General features: G+C 44.2%; 1 protein-coding gene across 11 annotated transcripts in view; it reads right to left on the reverse strand.

Moving 5' to 3' along the window:
* Window positions 1-2,778: 2,778 nt before the first annotated feature.
* Window positions 2,779-20,509, reverse strand: part of smoc1 (SPARC related modular calcium binding 1) — a 42,999-nt gene continuing 25,268 nt past the window's right edge. For 4 of the 11 annotated variants that reach the window (XM_011490080.3, XM_078941185.1, XM_011490082.3 and 1 more), the window contains 8 exons: window positions 20,031-20,087; window positions 18,592-18,672; window positions 15,179-15,371; window positions 12,706-12,773; window positions 9,397-9,502; window positions 8,854-9,098; window positions 8,695-8,748; window positions 2,779-4,437 (listed from right to left, as the gene is read on the reverse strand). In XM_011490080.3, the coding sequence (XP_011488382.2) occupies window positions 4,421-4,437; window positions 8,695-8,748; window positions 8,854-9,098; window positions 9,397-9,502; window positions 12,706-12,773; window positions 15,179-15,371; window positions 18,592-18,672; window positions 20,031-20,087 (821 nt within the window). In that variant the 3' untranslated portion in view covers window positions 2,779-4,420. Of the gene's footprint in view, window positions 4,438-8,694; window positions 8,749-8,853; window positions 9,099-9,396; window positions 9,503-12,705; window positions 12,774-15,178; window positions 15,372-18,591; window positions 18,673-20,030; window positions 20,121-20,509 lie in introns of all 11 variants that reach the window. The other 7 variants (XM_011490077.3, XM_078941182.1, XM_011490081.3 and 4 more) reach the window with 3 other exon arrangements.

A 20,509-nucleotide genomic window follows, 5' to 3' on the forward strand; every position in this document is an offset into this window, starting at 1 on the left:
ATTAAAAAGAGAAACCAGAAAATTCGTGTTTTTTTTTATTTGACAAAAATTAACTTTTTCCATTAGCTACTAGTACAGAAAGCTGCTCATTTCTTATTTTTCTGACTATAAACATGTGAACTGATCAAACCGTTGATGGTGCAGATTTTTGATGGTCAAAATCGGAACCACGTCCCTGAAGTCCATAATGTTCTCCAGCAGCTCAGATCTTTAGCACCTCCCAGTAAAATGCGTCGCCCTCCTGCCAGCTCTGCTGCTGCAGCCCACTGCCCCGTCAGGGTGTGCATGGAGCTGTCAGGAACGCGACCTTTGACCCCAGGCCTCCCGAGCAGGTGCCGCCGCCACAGCAGATGGTGTCACCCCCCCCCCCCCCCCCCCCCCAATTATTGGTAATGAGGCTCAACCCAAAAATGTTTACTTTTAGTTCTCGGAGATGTTCCAGACAGAACCAGAGATCTGTTGGAACTTTCCAGTTTGTCCCACTTTGGCTAAGTCAGAGGCTCCGCCCCCTCTGCTGCATCAGAGCGCTGCACCTGCGAGCGTCTCGGATTCCGGCCTTCGCCCATGAATCCTCACAGACATGCACCTCTCCTCCACCCACACACGTGCATGCACGCACACACGTGCCAAAGCAGCCGCGTATGAAGCTCTTTTGAACTTCACGCTGGAAGTCAAACGCCACATGTCTGCAGCAGACAGATGTGGCGCAGCTGCCGCTTCGGTCCCGTTTGCCCCCCACCCCGCCTCAGCCTAAGCCCCAGCCACCCCCACCTCCAAGCGCCTCTGGGGGTGGGGGTGGCTACGTGTTTGCGTGCTTGCCGTCAGATCAAAATTAAGTGCAGCGTTTTTGGGCTGGCATCATCCACATCTCAATGTTGCAGGAAGCCCGGGTTGCCGCTAGGGGGCAGTGTAGAGCTCTGTCTGTCCAGCTTTCTCAAACTGGTTTTCAAGGTTCCTCCAAGATTCATTTTGTATCATCGCAGGGACTTAAGGCCCTGAGGTTTGAGAAAAAGCAAAACTCTGAACATCAGTGTGACACGAGTCCTTTTGTTTAACCCTTGTGCTATCTTAGATGCCCCCCCCCCCCCCCCTCACATTGACGTGTTCACCCTACCATGACAAAGGTGGATAAAGGTGGAAAGATTTCATGTAATCCATGGACACCAGTGAAGATCACAAATCATTGAAGAAAAACGGTTCAGAGCACTGTCTAGTGGGTCTAGATGACCCAACTCCCAACGTTAAAGTGCCTAGGATAGAACAAGGGTTAAACAGAAGACATTCAGCATCTCGGAGGGTCTGCAGAAGGTCGATGCTGCAGGCTGGTGGTCCAACGAGACGAGTTGAGGACCGTGTGGCTGTGAAAAGAAAAGCCTGATCTCTGGTCCTGCAAAAAGTAAAACTGCAGGTTGAAATGGGTTTAATCTCCTCTGACTGACTTCAGACGCTGCATAAAAAATCTGAATATGATCGATATCATTGCGTGGAGATTTTGCACAATGCTTTTCTTCAAACGACGAGTTTTTCTCTGGACAGAGAAGGAAAAAGTGTTTTTTGCAGAAGGAACGTTTTCAAACCGGGACGTTTCCATTTTCACAGCAAGACTTTCCTCTGAAATGAGACGATGCCGTACCTTCTATCAGTTTCAGTGAGTTTTGCCACATCAGGACTTTCTGTTGTCCTGTGAAACGTCAGTCATGTGAGGGTGAACTCACTAATTATGTGTTGTATTCCATTTATGAGAAGTAAAGCTGGAAGTATGAAGTTATGGTTTGGAGACTCGAAGATCTGAACATATTTATGGTGTCAGTAACATTGTAGTTTTCTTTCTCACTTAACATTAAATCATTACGTCTGTCTTCTGTTTTCTATTTGCTGCTGATTCTTAGCTCCAGGATTTTGAATTTTTTTTTATTTTTTAGGCTTTGTAATCTAAAAAAAGCCTTCTGAAAGACAAAAAGATAAATTTCACGTTCAGAAATGAATAAAAGGTCAATCAATGTTTGCAGCAAAAATGAACTCCAGGCAGGGAGGAATCCAGTGAGCCCACATCACCAACCCTCCTCTGCCGTGCCTGAATGTTAGTCACAGAACAAAAGGAGGATCTTTGAGAATAAAGTTTCATTTCAGTTTGTTTTCCCAGAAACGGCCTTAAAACCTTTTCAGATTTAGATTCATGTACAGCAGAAAAGATCTCACCGATGTTCTCCGTTTCTTAAAGATGAACACAAAAAAGAATTTAGGACTTAAACCCGCGATTTGAGTAGTGTGACCCGCCGGCGCCACCCTCTTCACCCTCATTGGCTAAGGAGCCACTACCCCCCCGCTGACACGGTGGTCCAAAACGATTTCTGTTGGTTTGATCTCCATAGCAACCATTCTATGTTTTGGCCGTCTGGGGGTGACGAACCGGTCGACGAGATTTTTAGAAGAATCAACAAAAGTCAATTTTTGGATTTCCTTGGCAACTGAGGCTGTTTGTTAACCACGCCCACATTCCTAATATGTTCATAACGTACGCTACATTTTCTATTTTCTCTCAGCCTAACACGGTTTTTGCAATATTGGGGTCAAAAATGTGCCAGCAAAAGGGGAACAAGTTTTGTCCAGAGTTCATTTTCACTCGGTAGTTGATGAGTGTAAATTATGGCCACTTTTTGGTGGTGGGGGGGGGTCCTCTCAAATTGGAGGAAGACTTGTGAAAAACAGTCTGAGTCTTCAGTCCAAAACTCAGCAGCTATTTGCTCATCAAACCAGGTAAAAAAGACAGAAACCCGGTTCTTTTACATCAACTCGTTTATTTTGTTTTCTTTACCGTCGAATAAACTTTAAAAAACAGGATTTGTTGAAGTGCAGGAGGGATCTGTAGCCCCTCCTTCATGGTGTCCAGCCCCCCCTTCTGCTGGTTTGTTCTGACGGCAAACTTCAGCAGACGATCCGGAGCCGCCCCGGATCCAGATCCAGATCCAGAGCCGCCCCCGGATCCGGATCCAGATCCAGAGCCGCCCCCGGATCCGGATCCAGATCCAGAGCCCCACCAAAGCCGGACTGAAGCAGGAGACTCCACAGAAATGCTGGACTGGCTGGAGGGTGGACCCCCATGAAGACAGAGAAGGTGGAACAGTCCGATCTGGATCTACAGTGACGTATGTTTTTACAGGATGGAAGTTCTCCCACCACAACATTCAGTCCAACAGAGACGCTACACCACAGCCAATTCCACAGATTTACATCAGAAGCCTTTTTTTGTCTCATGTTTCAAAATGGAAAACATTCAAACATCAACAGCATGTTTTTAAAATCCTCGGTGAAGCATTTGAAGCCTCAGACATTTCCTTTGTGCAGGGATTAACCAGATTACATGTAGATTATAACATTTCAGGCTTTTCATTATCACCTGCTGCAGCCAAAGTCCTGACAAACGTGACGAACTTTCATTTTGTTGCTTAGCAACAGAAACTCAAATCTAGCTCCGCCTCTTCTCGTATAGGTGCCGCGGTTCAGGTTTACGGTCAGAAAACGTCCGTCTGCGTGTCGGATGGAGACAGAGTGGATCCTCCGACGGCTCAAGTTTGGAACACTGAGGAAGCACCAACACGGTTACTGCGTCCATGGGGGATTGACTCTCTAAATGTTAGTTTTTACAGGCTTCTCGGTCGGTTTTGGGTCTCTACATAAATCCTGGTAAAACCAGAATGTGAGTTCCACCAGCGGCGGAGACGAGATCTGGTTCCAGACGGTGAAGCTCCAACCACCTCAGCCACCTGGAAAAATACTCCTTAAATCTGGATTATGTGCCTTCATCCTGGTCAGCCATGACCACCAAACATGAGCAGTGATGCAGAAAACTGCCCCTGAGGGTCGTTAGAAAAGCCCCAGAGGAAGGGAAAAGGCCACCAACACATCCTTGGAAAACCTTTTGAAAGCAGACATTTAAAACATGTTTTTGTGTGAAAAGCCCCCTAGTGGTTATTGGATGAACAACCACCCTGCTGCAGGAAATCGGTGCAGTTTTCATAAAAACATTACATTTGTCACTTAACTTTCTGGAGATGGTTTATTTAAGCAAACATACCGATTTGGATGGAACTTTATCCGATTGGTTTTTGAAGAATACTTTTGTCTTTTAATGGCTGCAGCTGCTTTTCCTGCTGCTTTTGCAAAAGGAAAACCCTCACAGCAGACCGACTGGACATGCAGGTTCAATTCTTTCAAATGCTCCAGCGGGGATTATTTTCTCTTTCTTTTTTTTACAGAAAACACACAAAAACAAGTCAAATGTCAAACACAGGGAGGAAAAAGTGCAAATGTTTTGGTGCCGCTTCTCGTTTTTTCCGCGTCCCCCTTGACCTCCGGGTTCCTCTGTCCGTCTTCGCCCAGCAGGCGTCGGTCGGCGTCCCGCTCTGGTCTTTCCCGTCCTTCACACCAGGCGACCTACTGAGAGGGGAAAGGTGGGGTCAGCGTCTGCGCCAGCTCAAAGAGAGGATGCGTTCAGGAACGGCCCTCAAAGTTTCTGTCAGGTCCTTCATCTCCTCAGAGGAAGGACGGAAGGTTTGAATCCAAACCTCAACTTTACAAATTCAGCTCTTTAGTTGTAAAACAGATTTTATTTGTTGTATTTTATCAACTCAGTTATCACCTCTGCTAAGTTAAGAGTCCGATTAATAACTACCTACGCAGATTTTACTGAAAATTTGACTTTGGAGGATAAAAACGAAACATTTAATGATTTATGAGACAGAGTGAGACATCCGTATTATTCGCTCAAACCTTTCCAGGAGTTAGTCTAATGCAACATTATAGTCAGCAGACTGAAGTTTTCTCTCTTAAAACGTTTTTTTTTTGCCTCTAAAAGCATAAAATCCCTTTAAACTATGGAGGAAATTTATTTTTTTTAAATCCCCTCAAAAAACAAAAGCAAAGCACTGGCAGGGGCGGAGCTACAGGGGAGGGCAAGGGGGCTGCCCCCCCATAGCTCCGCCCCTGCTCACTGGCATTTTTCAAAGGGGTTTGAGAAATATTGTCACTCTTCTCTTTTAATAACAATATCTTTTTTTTCTTTTTTTGCAAAAAATGTTTCATTTTTCTCAAAAATTAAAAATAGCCGAAGCTCAGAAACGGCTCATTCTTATGAGGTTAATGGGTTTGTTTTTTCAAGATGAGGATCATTCTACTTCCTGATCTTGGGGGGGGGGTTAGGGGTGATGGCGCCCACAGACGGCGTGCTGACAGAAGACCCAAACCAGACTTAAACAGGAAATAAAAGCGTGAACTCGTGGAGGGACTTCTGCTTAAAATCGAGGCATGAAGAGGACGTTGGCTCTCCTGCTCAGATAAAAGACGCCTTGTTGGGCGACTGAGCGGCGGCGGCCCCCCAACAACACAAAGCTCGACCCTCTCAGTGGACGCCAAAGAGCTGAAAGCAGATCCTGCTTATCGGCGAGTCGCATCGCCGGCCCACAAAGCCAGCCGGGAGCTCGGGTTCTGGATCCGTGGGGCTGAGCTGCACACCAACGTCGTTAAGGAGACCTTCAGTCCATTTTAGGCGCAAACGCTTAAAGGTTCTCCGGGCGCCGCCGCCATGCTGCGGGGCTCGATGCCAGGCTGCTAAATAATGCTCCCCCCTGTTGGCGCCTAAAGGTAACTAGAGCCAGAACATACAGGGAAGGAGGAGAACAGAAAGATGGGATGAGCTGATATTAAGACTCAGATTTTCGTAAGAGGCTGTTGCCATGGATACGTCAACAAACCAATCAAAATGCCCGCAGAGGATGGAACAGGGAGGTCCTTCAGTGACGGGGCTGCATGTCTGTCTGGATGATTTGCAGGTTTTTTTAAAACTTTTTTCTTTTCTGCCCAAAGTTTTAAACATGACGGAGCAGAAACGGCATCAGAGAAAGAAGCCGTTTCCTGAATACAGACGTCCCGAAAATCTACTTTGCTTCAGTGACTCAGTGGGTATTTACCAAACCCCCCCCCATCATGTCTCTGAAGCGACATAACGTCACGGCTGTCGGACCAGGCCAGCATAAACAGCTGGAGGCGAAGGGCCTGACAGCTTTGACACGACCCCTTATGGGGCCACTCAGACCCGCCGGGTCCCCCAGGTTGTGGGGAGAATGAGGTATGAGAGGAGAAGACAGGCTCCTGTGTGCGAGGAACATGTGGCTTCGCTCTGTCCCGACTCCAGACGGCCACGGCGTGCAGGTAGAGGCGGGTATTAAATCTTAGCGCGGCGCCGTCGCTCCTGATCGCAGCCGCCGGCTTGTCAGACATATTTACAGTTCGCGGTGCGAGTTCTTAGCTGCCGGAGTCTGTGCGCCAGACGTGAACAACTCCACGCAAACTGAACATCTGAACGCCGGCTGTGTGCGCCGTGCTCTGGAAAAACGCCGGCACGTCCCCTGAACGATCGCACATCCTGCTAACGTTCCTGTTTAAAAGTCGGACAAACACGAAACTTGACGATAAACTTCTAAATCTGTGTCTGCCAGGACCGATTCTGTGCGAGGAAACACAGAAAAAAAAACACGCCCAAACAGTTCCTGACACTGACGTTTTTATTTTCTCAGAGGAGAAACTCCATAAATTCATTTATTTGACCCAGGAAGCTTCCTTTCCTCTGCTGTTGTGTTCTTGAAATGAGCCGTCGAGTTAGCAAAGATGCATTTTCAGTGACTGTATCTGAGCGCTGGAGTGAGTCAGTGCGACGTCACCCAGAGAAAATGGTTTATTCCAGCTCCGATCAAATGAAATCAATTCAGTCGCCTTTTTTGTTTTTGTGAGTCAGTCATTATTTTTATGGCAACCATTCTCACCAATCAGGAGTGAGCTTGTTAGAAGGCCACACCCCTCCCACTTAAAAGTGGTCAACATGAAATCTGTCAAAGGTTTTAAAATGTTGGATGTGGGGGCCAGCAGGCTCCGCCCACTTTTACTAAGGCATCTGATTGGTCAGTTTATAACTTGAACTACAGAAAAAATATTTAAATAAAAAAAAGAGGATTATCACTTCCAGTTTGGAATGCCAGGAGGGCGGGGTCACTCAGTCCAGTCCTCAAATACAGTCAATGCCCAGAACAGACAGACAGTAGGACTCAACTAGGAATCCCCAAATACTAAAAAACACTTCACTGCCCTGGATTTTAAAAGCTTTTCAGAAACCAGTCGCTCCTTTCTTCTTTCTCTTTAAACGGTAAATATGACGCCACCGATTTAACAAAGTGAAAATCTTCTCAATACAAGCATTTTACGATGACTATGTATGAATCCACTGTGTTCCAAGTATGAAAACACGGTTTCTTAAAAAAAAAAAAAAAAAATTTCAAACTTTTTTTTTGTTTTCGCAAAAATTCTTTTTTTTTTTTTTTTTATAACTTGTCCTGTCCAACAGCTGGGCAGACAGATGAGAGCTGAGGGCCTCTTGTGTTGGACATATTTTACTTTAACAAGAGGTTTTATGAATCTTCTGACAAACCAGAGGTATGTCTGAATAAACCCCTTTTGGAATCCAGGCCAAACTTTATTCATTTTTATCATACTTGAAAATCTTTTGTGTTGGACGGAAAAGGAGAGGAGGGAAGAAGAGAGAGGGACGTTAGGGGGGGGGTAGGAGGGTGATTATAGAAGGAGGGGGGTAAAACCATGAAGCAGCATAAAGCAACAAGTTGCCTGCACAGCAGCAGATAGACAACAACCGCCCCCCCGGGCCAGGAGGACCGCTACGGGGGGCCCCAAAGCCAGAGAGCAGGGGGGCATAGGGGGCAATTAGGAGGACAGCCCCCCGCCGCCCCGGGAGGGCCCATTGGGGGGGGGGGGGGGGGGGGGGGGTGCAGAAGAGCACCCCTTCACCACCCAGGAGTTCTGGTTGTTGTTTTCAAAAGTTGTTTAAACGCAATGCATTGTGGTCTACATCTGTCAGTCCAGGAAGCATCAATGAACACTTGTTTTCGCAGAAACTTCTGGTCAAGTTGAATGGAATTTGGAATTGTAGATTCGGACAGCTCTACAAGATGGTGAATGCACAAATATTATAAACGAGTATGATGATATACTTCACATGGGGTCAGGGTCTGTCTGACACTCGGCATCATGGGAAACTTTGAGACTTTTTTTTTTTTTAAACCACAAATCCACCAATAAAACATTTTTTCTGGTGTTTCAATGTGAAACGATTCCAAGAGGACTGTAAATCACTAAAAGGTATAAATATAACCAGAGAACTACGACAGAATATAGTGGATCTTCGCTGTTTTGCAGATTTTCTAAGTGCATTTTTGCAGACTTGAATTAAATGTTCTGCATCCTGACTGCCTGTAGACTTTTGTCATTCAATATCATATCTCTCGTGCAGAACGCGTCTAATTTATGAAATCTATCGCGCTCAGATTTCCTATGAAGGTTTGAACTTTTAAGAGTTTAAACTAGAGAAAAGTGTGAAAATGTTCGTGTCTTTGTGAGAAGTCTTTGAGAAGTGTAGCGAAGAGCTTTAAAACCTCTAGAATTACTGTAAAAGTAAAGATGAATACTTAGCGGACTGTGACAGGTTATTTCTGGAACATAACTCCAGATAAGTGAGTAACCACCATAACCAAAGCATTTCTATACTTCAAAGTGATGTTCAACAGCTGAGCGTTAACGGAAATGTGGGACTCTGAAGTCCTAAATGGAGAAACCTTCAAGAATGTTACTTACAGAAGACGTTTGTCCCCTGCCTGGTCCCTTTGTTCCCGACTGTGGTTGAGCTTCCTGCACAGAGAAAAAGACCAGGGTCAGCTTCATGATCCATACAGTCTTTCTCACACATCAGAACGTGGGCCGTGGCGCCGGTCAAACGCCGGCCCGTCCTCTCACCCTCCTTGCCGACGCCCAGGCAGCCCTTCAGCTCCTGCAGCGAGATGGCCCGGTCCTTGTTCCGGTCACAGTAGTCGGTGAACTTGCGGGCGCACCTCTTCGGCTTGGCCTTCTTCTTCAGGTACCTCTTGAACGGTTTGAGTTCCTTCTTGTTGACGTCTTGACTGCCGTTGTTGTCCAGCTGGTCAAAGTACCACTGCACCACCCGCTCCTCCAGGGTGTGGCTGGGGTCGGGCTCAACGAACCTGGACAAGGTCAGGAGAGGAAGTAAGAACCCCCGGCAGGGACCCAGATGTACACAAACATCCTGATTTAGTCAAGTTTACAGCAAAATTAATGCACTTAAAGAGCTGTGGAGATTTTTTTTTACAAAGTTTAATTTCTTTTCTTTGGATTTACTGTGTTTTTAAGCATCATTAGTAATGCAGAATTAATTTAAGAAAAGTCTTAAAAGTATCTTTGATTAATAAAGTTGAAATACCAATAAAAAGACTTGGTGTAAAAAAAAAAAATCTTTCATTAGCAGGTGCATAGCTGTCTTACCTCCCACCACCAGAGGGGGCTGGTGAGTTCATGGCCTGCACCATGTCTGTGGTGAGGGCATCTAACAAGCTGGTAATGAATTCCGCTTTCTTCCCCTCTGGGCAGCCTGGTTCCAATCAAAGACACACAGAGAAAAAACACAAAAATTACCTTCCACCACTAATTTGGTCATTACGGCGTGGAGAAGCTGAAGGGCCTCTGAAGCCTCACACCGGGGCATCGGCCTGACTGAACGGACACCTGAGGCTGCGAGCTCCACGTCCGCTTTAAAGGGCGTCTCAGAACCGGCAGAGGGTCCGTTTGGGGGGGAGGCGTCCGATTGGCCGCCGTGCCGGGGCAGAAGTGTGCTGCGATGGGAGAGCTTTGTTCAGCTCTGCAGATCTGTTAACTTTTACGACACAATTCCGAACACCTTGGGTAGCGCTTTTTTATTGCCCAGATGTGTGGCTCTAATGGCCCACTGAAGCCCGGGAAACGGTCCCCCTCTAATCGACTCTCTTCAAGTGAAACTTCAAACGCTGTTGCGTAAACTAATCTTCTCCTCCTTTTTCTGGACCCCCTCCTCTTCCACCTCTTTGTTCCACGGCCATCCGTGGAAGGTGGTCCAGCACCCCCCACCAGGTGAGTCCAATTAGCATTCACTGGGTTAGGACGACCTTGGCGGGGCACAAACCAAGTGTTAAATTAGTGTATGGTGGCCCTGAAGGGAAAACAACATCAACAAGTCAGTATTTATTGTTTCTTTCAAAATGGCGGCTTTTCTGTTGGTTTCATCTCCATAGCAACCATTTTAGTTTTGGGTCGCCTGGGGGTGGCGAACAGGTCTGTGAAATTTTAAAAAAGAATCGTCAAAAGTAAATTTTCCGATTTTTTTTTTTTTTTATTATTGTTAACTATGCCAACGATCGTAATATGTTCATATTGTGTGTTATTCAGTTTGAGCCAATGATTCACCTATTACATTTTCTCAATATTGTGGTTAAAAAATGTGTGAGAAACAGGGAAACGGCGGTTTTGCGAGCTCGCCACGCTAATGCCGTTCAAAACCTACGTCTAAATCCAACATTTTTATCCAAGTAGCTTCCTAATGATTAGAAGGTGATATATCAAAATCCATAGGTTTTGGGGATATTAAACTTGTAGCTGGTACTGAAGGGAATTTCTGTTTTGTTTTTTGAAATTTCGGCTTCTTCCAGGGGTCAAAGGTCAAAGAAACGTTGGTTGTCATCCTAGAATTAACCCGATTGCATTTGTGTGGAATTTCGTGAAGATCGCTTCAACAATTTTTTTTTTCATCTAGTCCTCAAACAAAAACTGTAGCGCCTGAGGCCATCCCATAATAATTTTAAAGCAATTAAAAACAATCTGATCCAACAGTTCAGGACGGCTGGGAACAGAATAAAAAAAAAAAAAAAAACACAACCTTACATTTTAGAAATCCAAACAAAAGTCCAGAAACAAAAACGTTGAGAAAAAAAAACATTTTGGAAAACTAAAGTGAAAATGTAATTTTAAAAGAAGAAACTAGCAAAGTATTATGGGATGTCACGGATTGGATGCTGATGTTGGGGTTTTGAAGGGTAGAGAAAGCGGAAAGAGGTTAAACTGCAGTAAAGAGATGGTCGACCAATCACTGAACAGTGGGCGTGGCCAGAAGTCTAAAAAAAATGTCTTCACTCAGAAGATATCGTCATGTCAAATAGCCTCCTGCTGCTGAAAAGGTGGACAAACGTCACCATCCAATTGGTGACAGCCCATAATACCCACCTTTTCTAGTTCCTCATTTTAATTTCTGGAAGTGACTCGGATCCAGCTGGATGTTCTCAAAGCCCTAAACCTGCTTCCAGCATCTGACGGCCGTGACGTATCCAGCTTTGTTGTTGTGGTTCAGAACATCCTTCTACAGTACATAAAAATATCTTCGACACCCCCAGAGGGCCCCCCCACAGCTTCACCACAGCAAAAACACTCACACCTTCCATAAAGATGCCCCACATCTGCTGCACAGTCCACAGCCGCTGAGCTCTGAGGGACCAGATGGGAACGGAAAGGAGTTTACGGGATTTCATTTATATATCTGTACAAAGTTCAATGATTGCTGTAGGAATTTAAAAATAAAAATAAATCACAATTACCAAGTATCCACATTTCCTTATGTTATCTTAAGGGAAAAGTTTGTTTACTGTTATGCAGCAAAGTTCTACTTTATTCATCCTCAGCGATCTACAACCAGAAAATACAGACAAAATCAAACTAACAACACTTTTTTATTTTAGCATCAAAGCTATTATTTACATGTAATGTATTTCTCTAGATCAGTGAAAATCTCAGACTTTTTTTTTAAGAGTCTTAGACTCTGAAGATTATGGTTCAGAAAACTTAAACATTAAAGTCTGACTATGTTGAAACACAAAATTATTTTATGAAGGAGCATCTTTGTTTCTCTGGAAGGTTTTTAAAAGATTAAAGAGTTCTTAAATATCATCAATCCCAAACTGGCTCTGAACGTTGACAATAAAAAGCAAATTTCCGTTCTGTTAACCACACAGAAGGAAGCATCTCCGCCCAAAAACACAGATCCTACTGTGAAGCACGGAGGTGGAAGCATTATAGTAAGGGGCCGCTTAAAGGCACATAATCATGGTTCACGTGATCCTTAGAAGGAAGATTAAAAGAATGATTTTGTTTCAGCCGCAAAGGTTTTAAAAACACAAATAATGGTTTTGAAAATAAAGTTCTTTGCAGACGACCTGCTGCTGTTCAGCCCTTAAAAAGACAGGAGAAGGTTCAAACCGGACAGAAGAAAACTTTTTTCTGATCCAATCCAAACTTTTGAATTCATGTGGAAACAAAAGGTGTGCATTTAATCCAAATGGATAAAAGAAAAAAACATGTTTATATGATATTTGACCAATATAAAGAATTTAACTTCCATTTAAAAGCCAGTAAAACCCTAAAACTAAAGAACAAAAATTACAAATGTAAAACATTGGACAAAAAAAGAAAAAACAGTGTTTATTATGGATACTGGAAAAACAAAAATGTCATTTTTTGCCGGATTTTCAAGTGCAAAAAAGAAAAAGAAAAATCTGTGTTTTTAAATAAATCTTTGTCGGTTGTTTAAAATGTGTTTTTATCTTCATTATTTTATCTTACGGCTTCATTCTGTGTTCATTTGAAAAATAATGTGAATTATGGGTGAAAATCTTCAGCTCGAGTATTCCATCAACGTTAATGGTGCCTCTGACATGAAGAAACCTTTAATGTGCCAAATGAGGACGCTTGTAACCGAAGTAATGTGAAGCCAACCTGGCAGGTCTGTCGCAGCGAAGGGGTCCTCGGTGACCCGCGCTCCGTCACAGTCGGGCATCCTGTACCTGTAAGACAGAGGAGGACACGACTGCATTCAGGAACCTGAAGGAGGCGCCGCAGAGATCAAAACATCGGAATTCAAAAGAGCTTTTTAATGATCAGACGTTTATTTAGGCGTCTTTGCTGGAAGAACCGCCGACCTTAAAGCAGCTTTATACTTTCACATCTCCAGACTTTTGTCTGAGTCTGTTTATGCTGCGGTTTTGTATTCAAAGCAACGTCAGTGAAATGGTCATTTTTTAAAAGCCTGAAAAATTAGTGTTCCTTCTTTCTTTTTTTTTAACCATCACAAGAACATATTTCATTGTGTCTTAAAAAAACAAAACATGATTGTTAGGAATATTTTTGCGGTTTTGAACGGCAGTCCACTGATGTCTTTGTTTCAACTCCGGCTCTCATGTTCTCAAAAGCTTCATCATATTTTGGTTTCCAATCAAGTCATAGACGTCTGTTTGCATAAACAGCAGCCACTGATCCGGAACCAAAAGTCATTTCAGGAACGCTGTTTACAGATCGTTAGAGCAGTTTTCCCATCTGCCAAATCTGACCTCCAAGAGCAGGTTTGGATCTTTTTCTGTGTGTTCCCTGAAAACACACCGACTCCAAAGGTTATGGTGATTTATCTGTTCAAGAGGACGAACAAAGGGAACTCTTGAACCACTTTTAAGGCCCGTACACAGTGGGACGAATATTCGCCAGGCGTTTTTCGCCACGTCTTTTGTGTTCACACCCAGGCGATTTTCGCTGACGATGAGCCGAGCGAACGTGCAATTTCATTCCCTGACATTAGATGGCGCTTAATGTAAACAGAAATACTCCTGTACACAAGGTGGCGCTGCGCAACTTTACGATTCTTAAAGTCGCTTTTCACTCAGAAGAAGAGAGCAAGTATTTACGCGCTTGTCAGAATCATACAAAGAAAACATGAATATTTCAAGCACCAGTAGCTCCAACTGGTGCTTGGTTCGGGGATATTTTAGAATGTCCGTCATTATTTCTTCGCGGCAGTGTAGACGCTACTTGGCATCTATCTTCTTCGCTGGTATGTGTGCTCAGCAGGGCAGTTTTGTGTTTGAGCGCCCCCAAGTTGTGTTTTACTGTAACTTCAGAAGCTCCAGACACGTGTGCAAAAGCGCAATTCTCATTGGTCGAATAGATTTCGACGCGATGCGTCGAAAAAAAAAAACGAACCCGAGGCGTTTTTTTTTTTTTTGACGCTTTGGCGCGTGGCGTTTTTTCGCGTCGGTGTGCACACTCACATTGGTGCCCTTTGTTTAGTCACGAGGCGTTAAACGTCGGCGAAAATCGCCGGCGAAATTCGTCCCGGTGTGAACAGGCCTTTATGCTGATGACATGCAACTATTAAATGACAAAAATTTCAAGCAGCAAAAGTTTGGAACTTCTTTTTCTGGTTGTCTAAATTAATGATTCCTCTTCATGTTTTCACGATAACTTCAGCTCAGGTTAAAAAAAACTACGAGAGCACTCAGAGAAAAAAGTCTAGGAGGAACAGGAAAATCTAAATCGCAAATGGTACGGACCAACCGTAGGGGTGTGCGTGTGTGGAGCACACATTAGTTTTGAACAAAATCGATGTAAACATTTTCTAAAGTTTAAAAATAGCTACAAGCATATGGGCATAATGTAAGTATATATGATAAATACTAGCATGTACAAAGATATTTATGTAGAAAACATGGGTAGTCATCATATATATAAATGTTATTAGTCTCACTATTATTACTAGAGATACTGATGAAGATAAACAAGACTGTTGTTAATTAAAACTATAATTATTACATTGTCTTAAGAGTAAAGCTTTAGCTTTAATAAGCTACGTTTCTGTCTGCTCCTGAGGAGCAACTATTGTTTCCACACATTGTGGACTGATCAGTTTTTGCTGCTCCACATGCTTGTTGTCTGCTGTGATGCATTTCTATGTCATAGTAAAAAACTAGAATAAAAACTATTGTGTGTCAATCCAAATGGTATCTGAATGGTGTTTATCATAATCACTTTATTACATTTTGAAAGTATTTCCTTTTAAATGGTATTGGTCAATTAGCAACTTGCCTCAGACTGATCGATCTGGTGGGAAAAATAATTATTCGATTAGTTTTATACTCCTTAAATGTAACTAAAGAGAAGCAGAACGACTGAAACTGGAAGGGCTCTGGAGCTGCAAAGCCAGCCCCTATCATCATCCTCCACCACCATGCTTGAGTTTAGTTACTTTAAGATTTTTCTACATTTTCAAATTGTATCATTTATAACATGAAACTTAATTTAGGCTCAATTTGGGGCATTTATTTCTTTGCATCACTATTGGTATGAGCAAAATTCAAGTTAGGAAGGCTGTTACCAACACTGTACAAGGTGTTTCTTTCTGGGGGGGGGCAGGTTATATTACCTTGTGGCGGATCCAGCTATGGGCCGTCCTGTCTCCTCCAGAACACACCAGCAGTAGCCGGTGGACTGGTGGCACTGCACGGGCCGGTAGAGGCCTCCGGAACCGCAGTCCGGGATGAAGGCGTCCTGCTCGGAGATGTGCCGAGCGTCGCTCAGAGCGCTCTGCCTCTCCTGGTCACAGGAGGGAACCTTATCTGGAACCAGAAGGGACGGACTCGAGGCTCAGACGGTTGGAAACAGAACAGAGACATGAAGAAGAACAGAGAGGCCGTTCAAAAATGAAAACCAAAAGTGTGTTTACGGCTTTGTTCCAAGTGAAGATCACTGTTTACCAGACGGTTACTTATCCTCACACAGTCTTCCTTCGGCATAACCCCATCCTTGAAACACCCCCCGTATTTACATCCACATCCATTTAGACCATATTTCTGTCTTCAGACCAATCCAAAAGAGCTGCAAGTTCAGCTCGTTACCATGGCGATTAAGAGTGTTTTTACTCTTCGACGACGACCATCCTTCACTTTACACGGAAAAGTGCCGCGAGTCTGAGCGACTGTTGAGCAAACGTCCTCATAAGATGAAAGAATAGGATGAAGATGTGAACAAAACTGGATTTACAACATTTGAGATGAGGATCCAGAAGAAAAACAAGCGCAGACCCGACGGGTCGTAGTCCGCTAAAACCAGGTGGGTGGTTTTCATGAGAAACGAGTCCAACACGACCGTCACCGAGTGTCCAAACAGAGCTGGACTGTTGGAAAGTTACATTTTTGTCTACTTTTAATTTCTCACAACTAAAACAAAATTGGTTTGGGAGGAAAAATGTGAAAAAGAATCAATATTAAGTCGTCCAAAATGAATTATTTATCCATTTATTTACTTATTTGTTTGTTTGGTTGAATATTTGTGGTTTGCATCGTTATTTTTTTGCCTAGATGGATGAATTTCTCTTCTGAGAAATCAATAAAGTTCAATTCAAACCCTGTTGGATCATAAATCTAATTATTTTGTGGATCTGAGTCACCAACAAATAAATGACAAGAGATTAAAAAAAATATAACAAAAAGAAGACGGAACATAATAGTTTTATGTCAAATCTGCTACAGATGGACTCTTTTCTTTGATGTCACAAAAACGGGAAAAAGGATGACATTATAGGCAGATAAACACTCAAAGGAGGAAAAACTGGAGAAAATAAATCCTGAACTAAATCATCTCCAGAAAAGTGTTGTGTTTTATAATCCACAAGAATCAAATCTGTTTAAACTGTCGCACCTAAAACCTTTTTCATACTTTATTAATGATAAAAAGCAAAAGGGGGGAAAAACGGGAGGTTTATACTTTTCAAACATGTGTTTCTGTCTCCCCCTGAAAAAATATGGAGTTTGATTTTTACAAATCAAAAAAAAACTTTTTCCATTTTGCTCTTTTTCTGGAGTCCGTTTTCATTTTTCCTCCACAGACTGAAGGCTTGGCTGTCTAAATAGCAGAACAAACGAGCTCCTGTTTTACAACAAAACCCTTCAGGAGGCGTTAAGGAAGACGAGGACGGCGGCGGCTCCAGCAGTGGGAGGCAGACTTTCTGCCGACCGAGCAAAACCTGCAGAGAAAACCTTCGTCTGCTGTGAAGCCCAGAGTCTTCTTAGTGCTGCCTTCGCCAAACTCCCTTCACAACCAAATTATTTAGCACTGTTTATTATACAGAGTGTTTGCTGGCGCCAGGCACCAATATTCCCAAAAGCACGTCAGGCTTTTTTGTGCATTTCCTTGGAGAAAAAAAAAGGACTTCTGATCTTTTCAAGCTTTGGGATGAAATGTAACCGGGGTCCTCCCGGCCGCCTCGCAGATCTGCATCCCTGCCCCATTTGTTTTTTGTTTCATTTTTCTTCCTTCGGCAGGAACTGAAACAGCAGAAAACAAACTTTGTGAGGGGAAGAAAGAAAAACCCACACAAGTGGATTTCTCTCTGTTTTTTGAGAAGTTTATCTCAGAGGGAGCAGATAAAAGTCGGAGGAAGACATCTGTAGCTAGAAGGAGTTTTTGTTTTTTTTACTTTTACCAAACTGCCCCCCCCCCCCCGTCATATTCTCCAATGGTTTTCAGCTGTCCCATAATCGCTGCAAACCTTCGGTTCTGTGCAGTTAAAGTAGATGTTTGAAGCGGGGGAACTCCCTGAGGAACAGCCGTTTGTTTTCAAGATTCCAGCAGCAAAACCAGATAGATGATGGAGGAGCTTCATCACAGGAAACACTCCTCAACGCCGCCGCAACCTTTCAACACGCCATTCAGTTGCAGTGCACGCCTATTGTGCCGGGGGGAAAACACAAAAAAAAACAACACAAAACCCGGCTTTAAAGGGGATGTTTATGCGGGAGATGACAGCTTGCAGCATCTCCTCCAATCCGCTTAACCCTTGTGTTATCCAAGGCACTTTAACGTTGGGAGTGGGTCATCTAGACCCACTACACAGTGCTCTGAACCTTTTTTCTTTAATGATTTGTGATCTTCACTGGTGTCCATGGATTACATTAAATCTTTCCACCTTTGTCATGGTAGGGAGAACACACCAATGTAAGGGTGGGGTCATCTGGACCCCATAAGATAGCATAAGGGCTAAGACCTTTCTGCTTCTTCACACACGACGGAGCTTCAACCTTGACGGCATGGCAACCTTCAGGTCGTCTCCTTTGAAAAACATGGAGAGTTTTCCACGTGACCGCTAATCGCGGTGCCAAGCAAGGAAGTGGGGATGTCCGAGCATAGAGGGACTAAGAAACGCCACGTTGGGTCAAACCAAACCATCTGTGGGCAGAATGAGGAAAAATGTTCTAACAGATGGAGGTTCCAGGTGTTTCTTTCATCATCCTGAGAAAGTGTGACTTTTGAACAAGTTCTACTTGGAAGTACAGTAACTGATTTTAGGACCAATGAATCACTGAGTCATGTCAAGAATAAAGAGAACTATCTTAACACGTAGTCACAAGCACACATCCTGGGGTCGACATCTGCAGAGGAGCGCAGGTGAGGCTCGTACGGCCACCTCAAGGGACGTCATGGAAACGGAACGTACCACTGGACGTACAGGTGACGCTGTCGTAGGATGTCCGTAGCCACACTGTAGATGTCAGTGAGGTGGGAGTACCGTCTCCTCACTGACTGTGCACAAAGATCCTCAAGCGTCAAACCACACTCCGATTGTCTAATTTCCTCATTTCTAACAGTCAGGCTGGAGCAAGGAGTGCGCACGTTTCACGTCAACAGCACTAACGGGCTCTTTGCACAGTCCGCAGGATTTGGGTGGGCCCATACGTGTTGGTTTAAGGTTAGGGTTTTATGACAAGTGTACTCCACAGAGCTGATGTACTTTAAAAGTACAGCAGTATTTGTGTTGGGGACGACACCGGCGAGGGTTACCTTGCTTTCTGGAGGTGGAGTTGTTCGGCCTGAAATACTTTTCATTAAAATGCTTCTCCCACAGCGTTGACGGTGTAATCTCTGCAGCAGAGAAGGAGAAGGAGGTCAGTCACGCTGGTCTCCAAGAACATGTTGGAACCTTACACGGCTGCCAATCAGCAGAACACATTAGGAGTACAAAACTATTCAACCGTATCTGTTGGACTGTTGGACATGGACTCCCAATAAATTTGATGAGAAGGAAAGTTTTTAGACCTCTGATCAAAGTTTGCTCCCAAAAGAATCTCTGAGAGGAACCGAGTGTGGAGCTGAAAAAAGGTTTTATCACGAGAGGAACCTGTTCTGTCTGGTTTACTGAGGTGATGTGGAAACACCCCTCCCTGAACCCCCGCCTTACGATGGACGGAGGTGATTCCAGGGGCTAGGTTGACAGGGACCCCGATCAGGGCTCCTAAAACGGGCATACAGTGTTCACCCTTGACTAGCGCTAAATGTACGCAGTGGTTGTGTGACCCGGCCTTCACCCCTTTGTGTAGTGTAAGTGTTCACCAGGAAACAAAGTCTCTATGGGTTCATTGAGCGGTCTACAACGTTGATATTTCGGCCCACATCCACCTGTCAGGATGGTTAATTCTAAGGTTTTAAGTCATCATCACCATCATGCAACAATGTTTTTATTAGAAACAGAAGTGTCTGTTTCTACTCGTATTTTACTGTAGTTTTGATGCGTCTCTCCTCACCTGCTTGTTTATTGCTTCTTGCATGTCCAGTTATGACCGTTGCTAATTTGTCTCTTTGTACTGTAATAGATGTTCCCGTCTTCTGTTCTCCCTGCTCCAAACAGGTTAAATTACCTTTCTAGGTTTGGTTCTTGGTTCCCTTAAGCGGGAAGCTAAAGTCATCCATGCTCCCTGTAGTGGAGGTTCTCCTAACCTTTTCCTTGAACGTGCTCCTCGTGGGTTCCGGATAGTGGCAGCCCTTAGGCAGGTGTGCTTAAGCAGAGAAACATAAAAAGCATCGGTGGGCCCTGAGGACTGGAGCTCATGTAGGACATCGTGCCAAAAACCGTTTCATGCAATCAGTTGGCCTCGTAGGCTTATTATTTCTACCATCTGACGGTAATAGATTGCTCTGAATTCAAGTGAACTGAACTCCGTCCTGACCTCAGGTGTTTAGTCAGCTCTTTCTCGAAGCGTCTTAACACAGCAGGAGAATGAGACGTGCAGCTTTCCCCTTCAAACTAAAACAGCTTCTGTGAATTGAGTCCTAATGAAATATCAAATTGTGTTTTGGGACATTTTCTGTTCACGTTGTGTTCTTTGGAGACCTGCAATCGTGCAGACAAGAGCAGAACGCTCAGACATGGTTTGTCCATTACAGATCTAAGTTACAAACTCAACAAGGTGTTGGCTGAGACGGCGTCATTAGCGGAGGCTTACCGTCGCCCTCCGGGGGGGTGTGGGTCTCCATGGTGGGTGTGGGCTTGGAGCCATCGTCTGGGTTCAGAGTGAGAAAGAAACGGAAGGAGACTACCATTATTGAGGTTAATACGATCTACTCTCCAGAACTGTTGAATGGTTGGGATTTGCACATGGCCCGGCCAAGAAAGACAGAGACGCAGACGGAACAACGCAGGAAGGACGCCCACGGGCGACCGTGCACACACGGCAAAGAACGCACACTCATGCACCACAGACCTCAACTGTCACTCAAGAAGGCCCTCTGTGCTCCATCTCTTAGCTCCTCTCTATCAGAAGTTTTGTTTTTCTGTTTTGGGGTTGTTTTTTGTCGCCTGCAGACGTCGACATCTAAACGTTTTGGTTCTTGGCAATTCAGGAAACAAACAGATGGAGATAAAACCCTGAAGAACTCGAGCTGTTAAACCACAGAAAGCTGCACTCAAAGTTTCCCTGAAACT

Source organism: Oryzias latipes, chromosome 22, assembly GCF_053564925.1.
Source record: "Oryzias latipes strain Hd-rR chromosome 22, Olatipes_Hd-rR_3.1".
Classification (NCBI taxonomy): Eukaryota; Metazoa; Chordata; class Actinopteri; order Beloniformes; family Adrianichthyidae; genus Oryzias; species Oryzias latipes.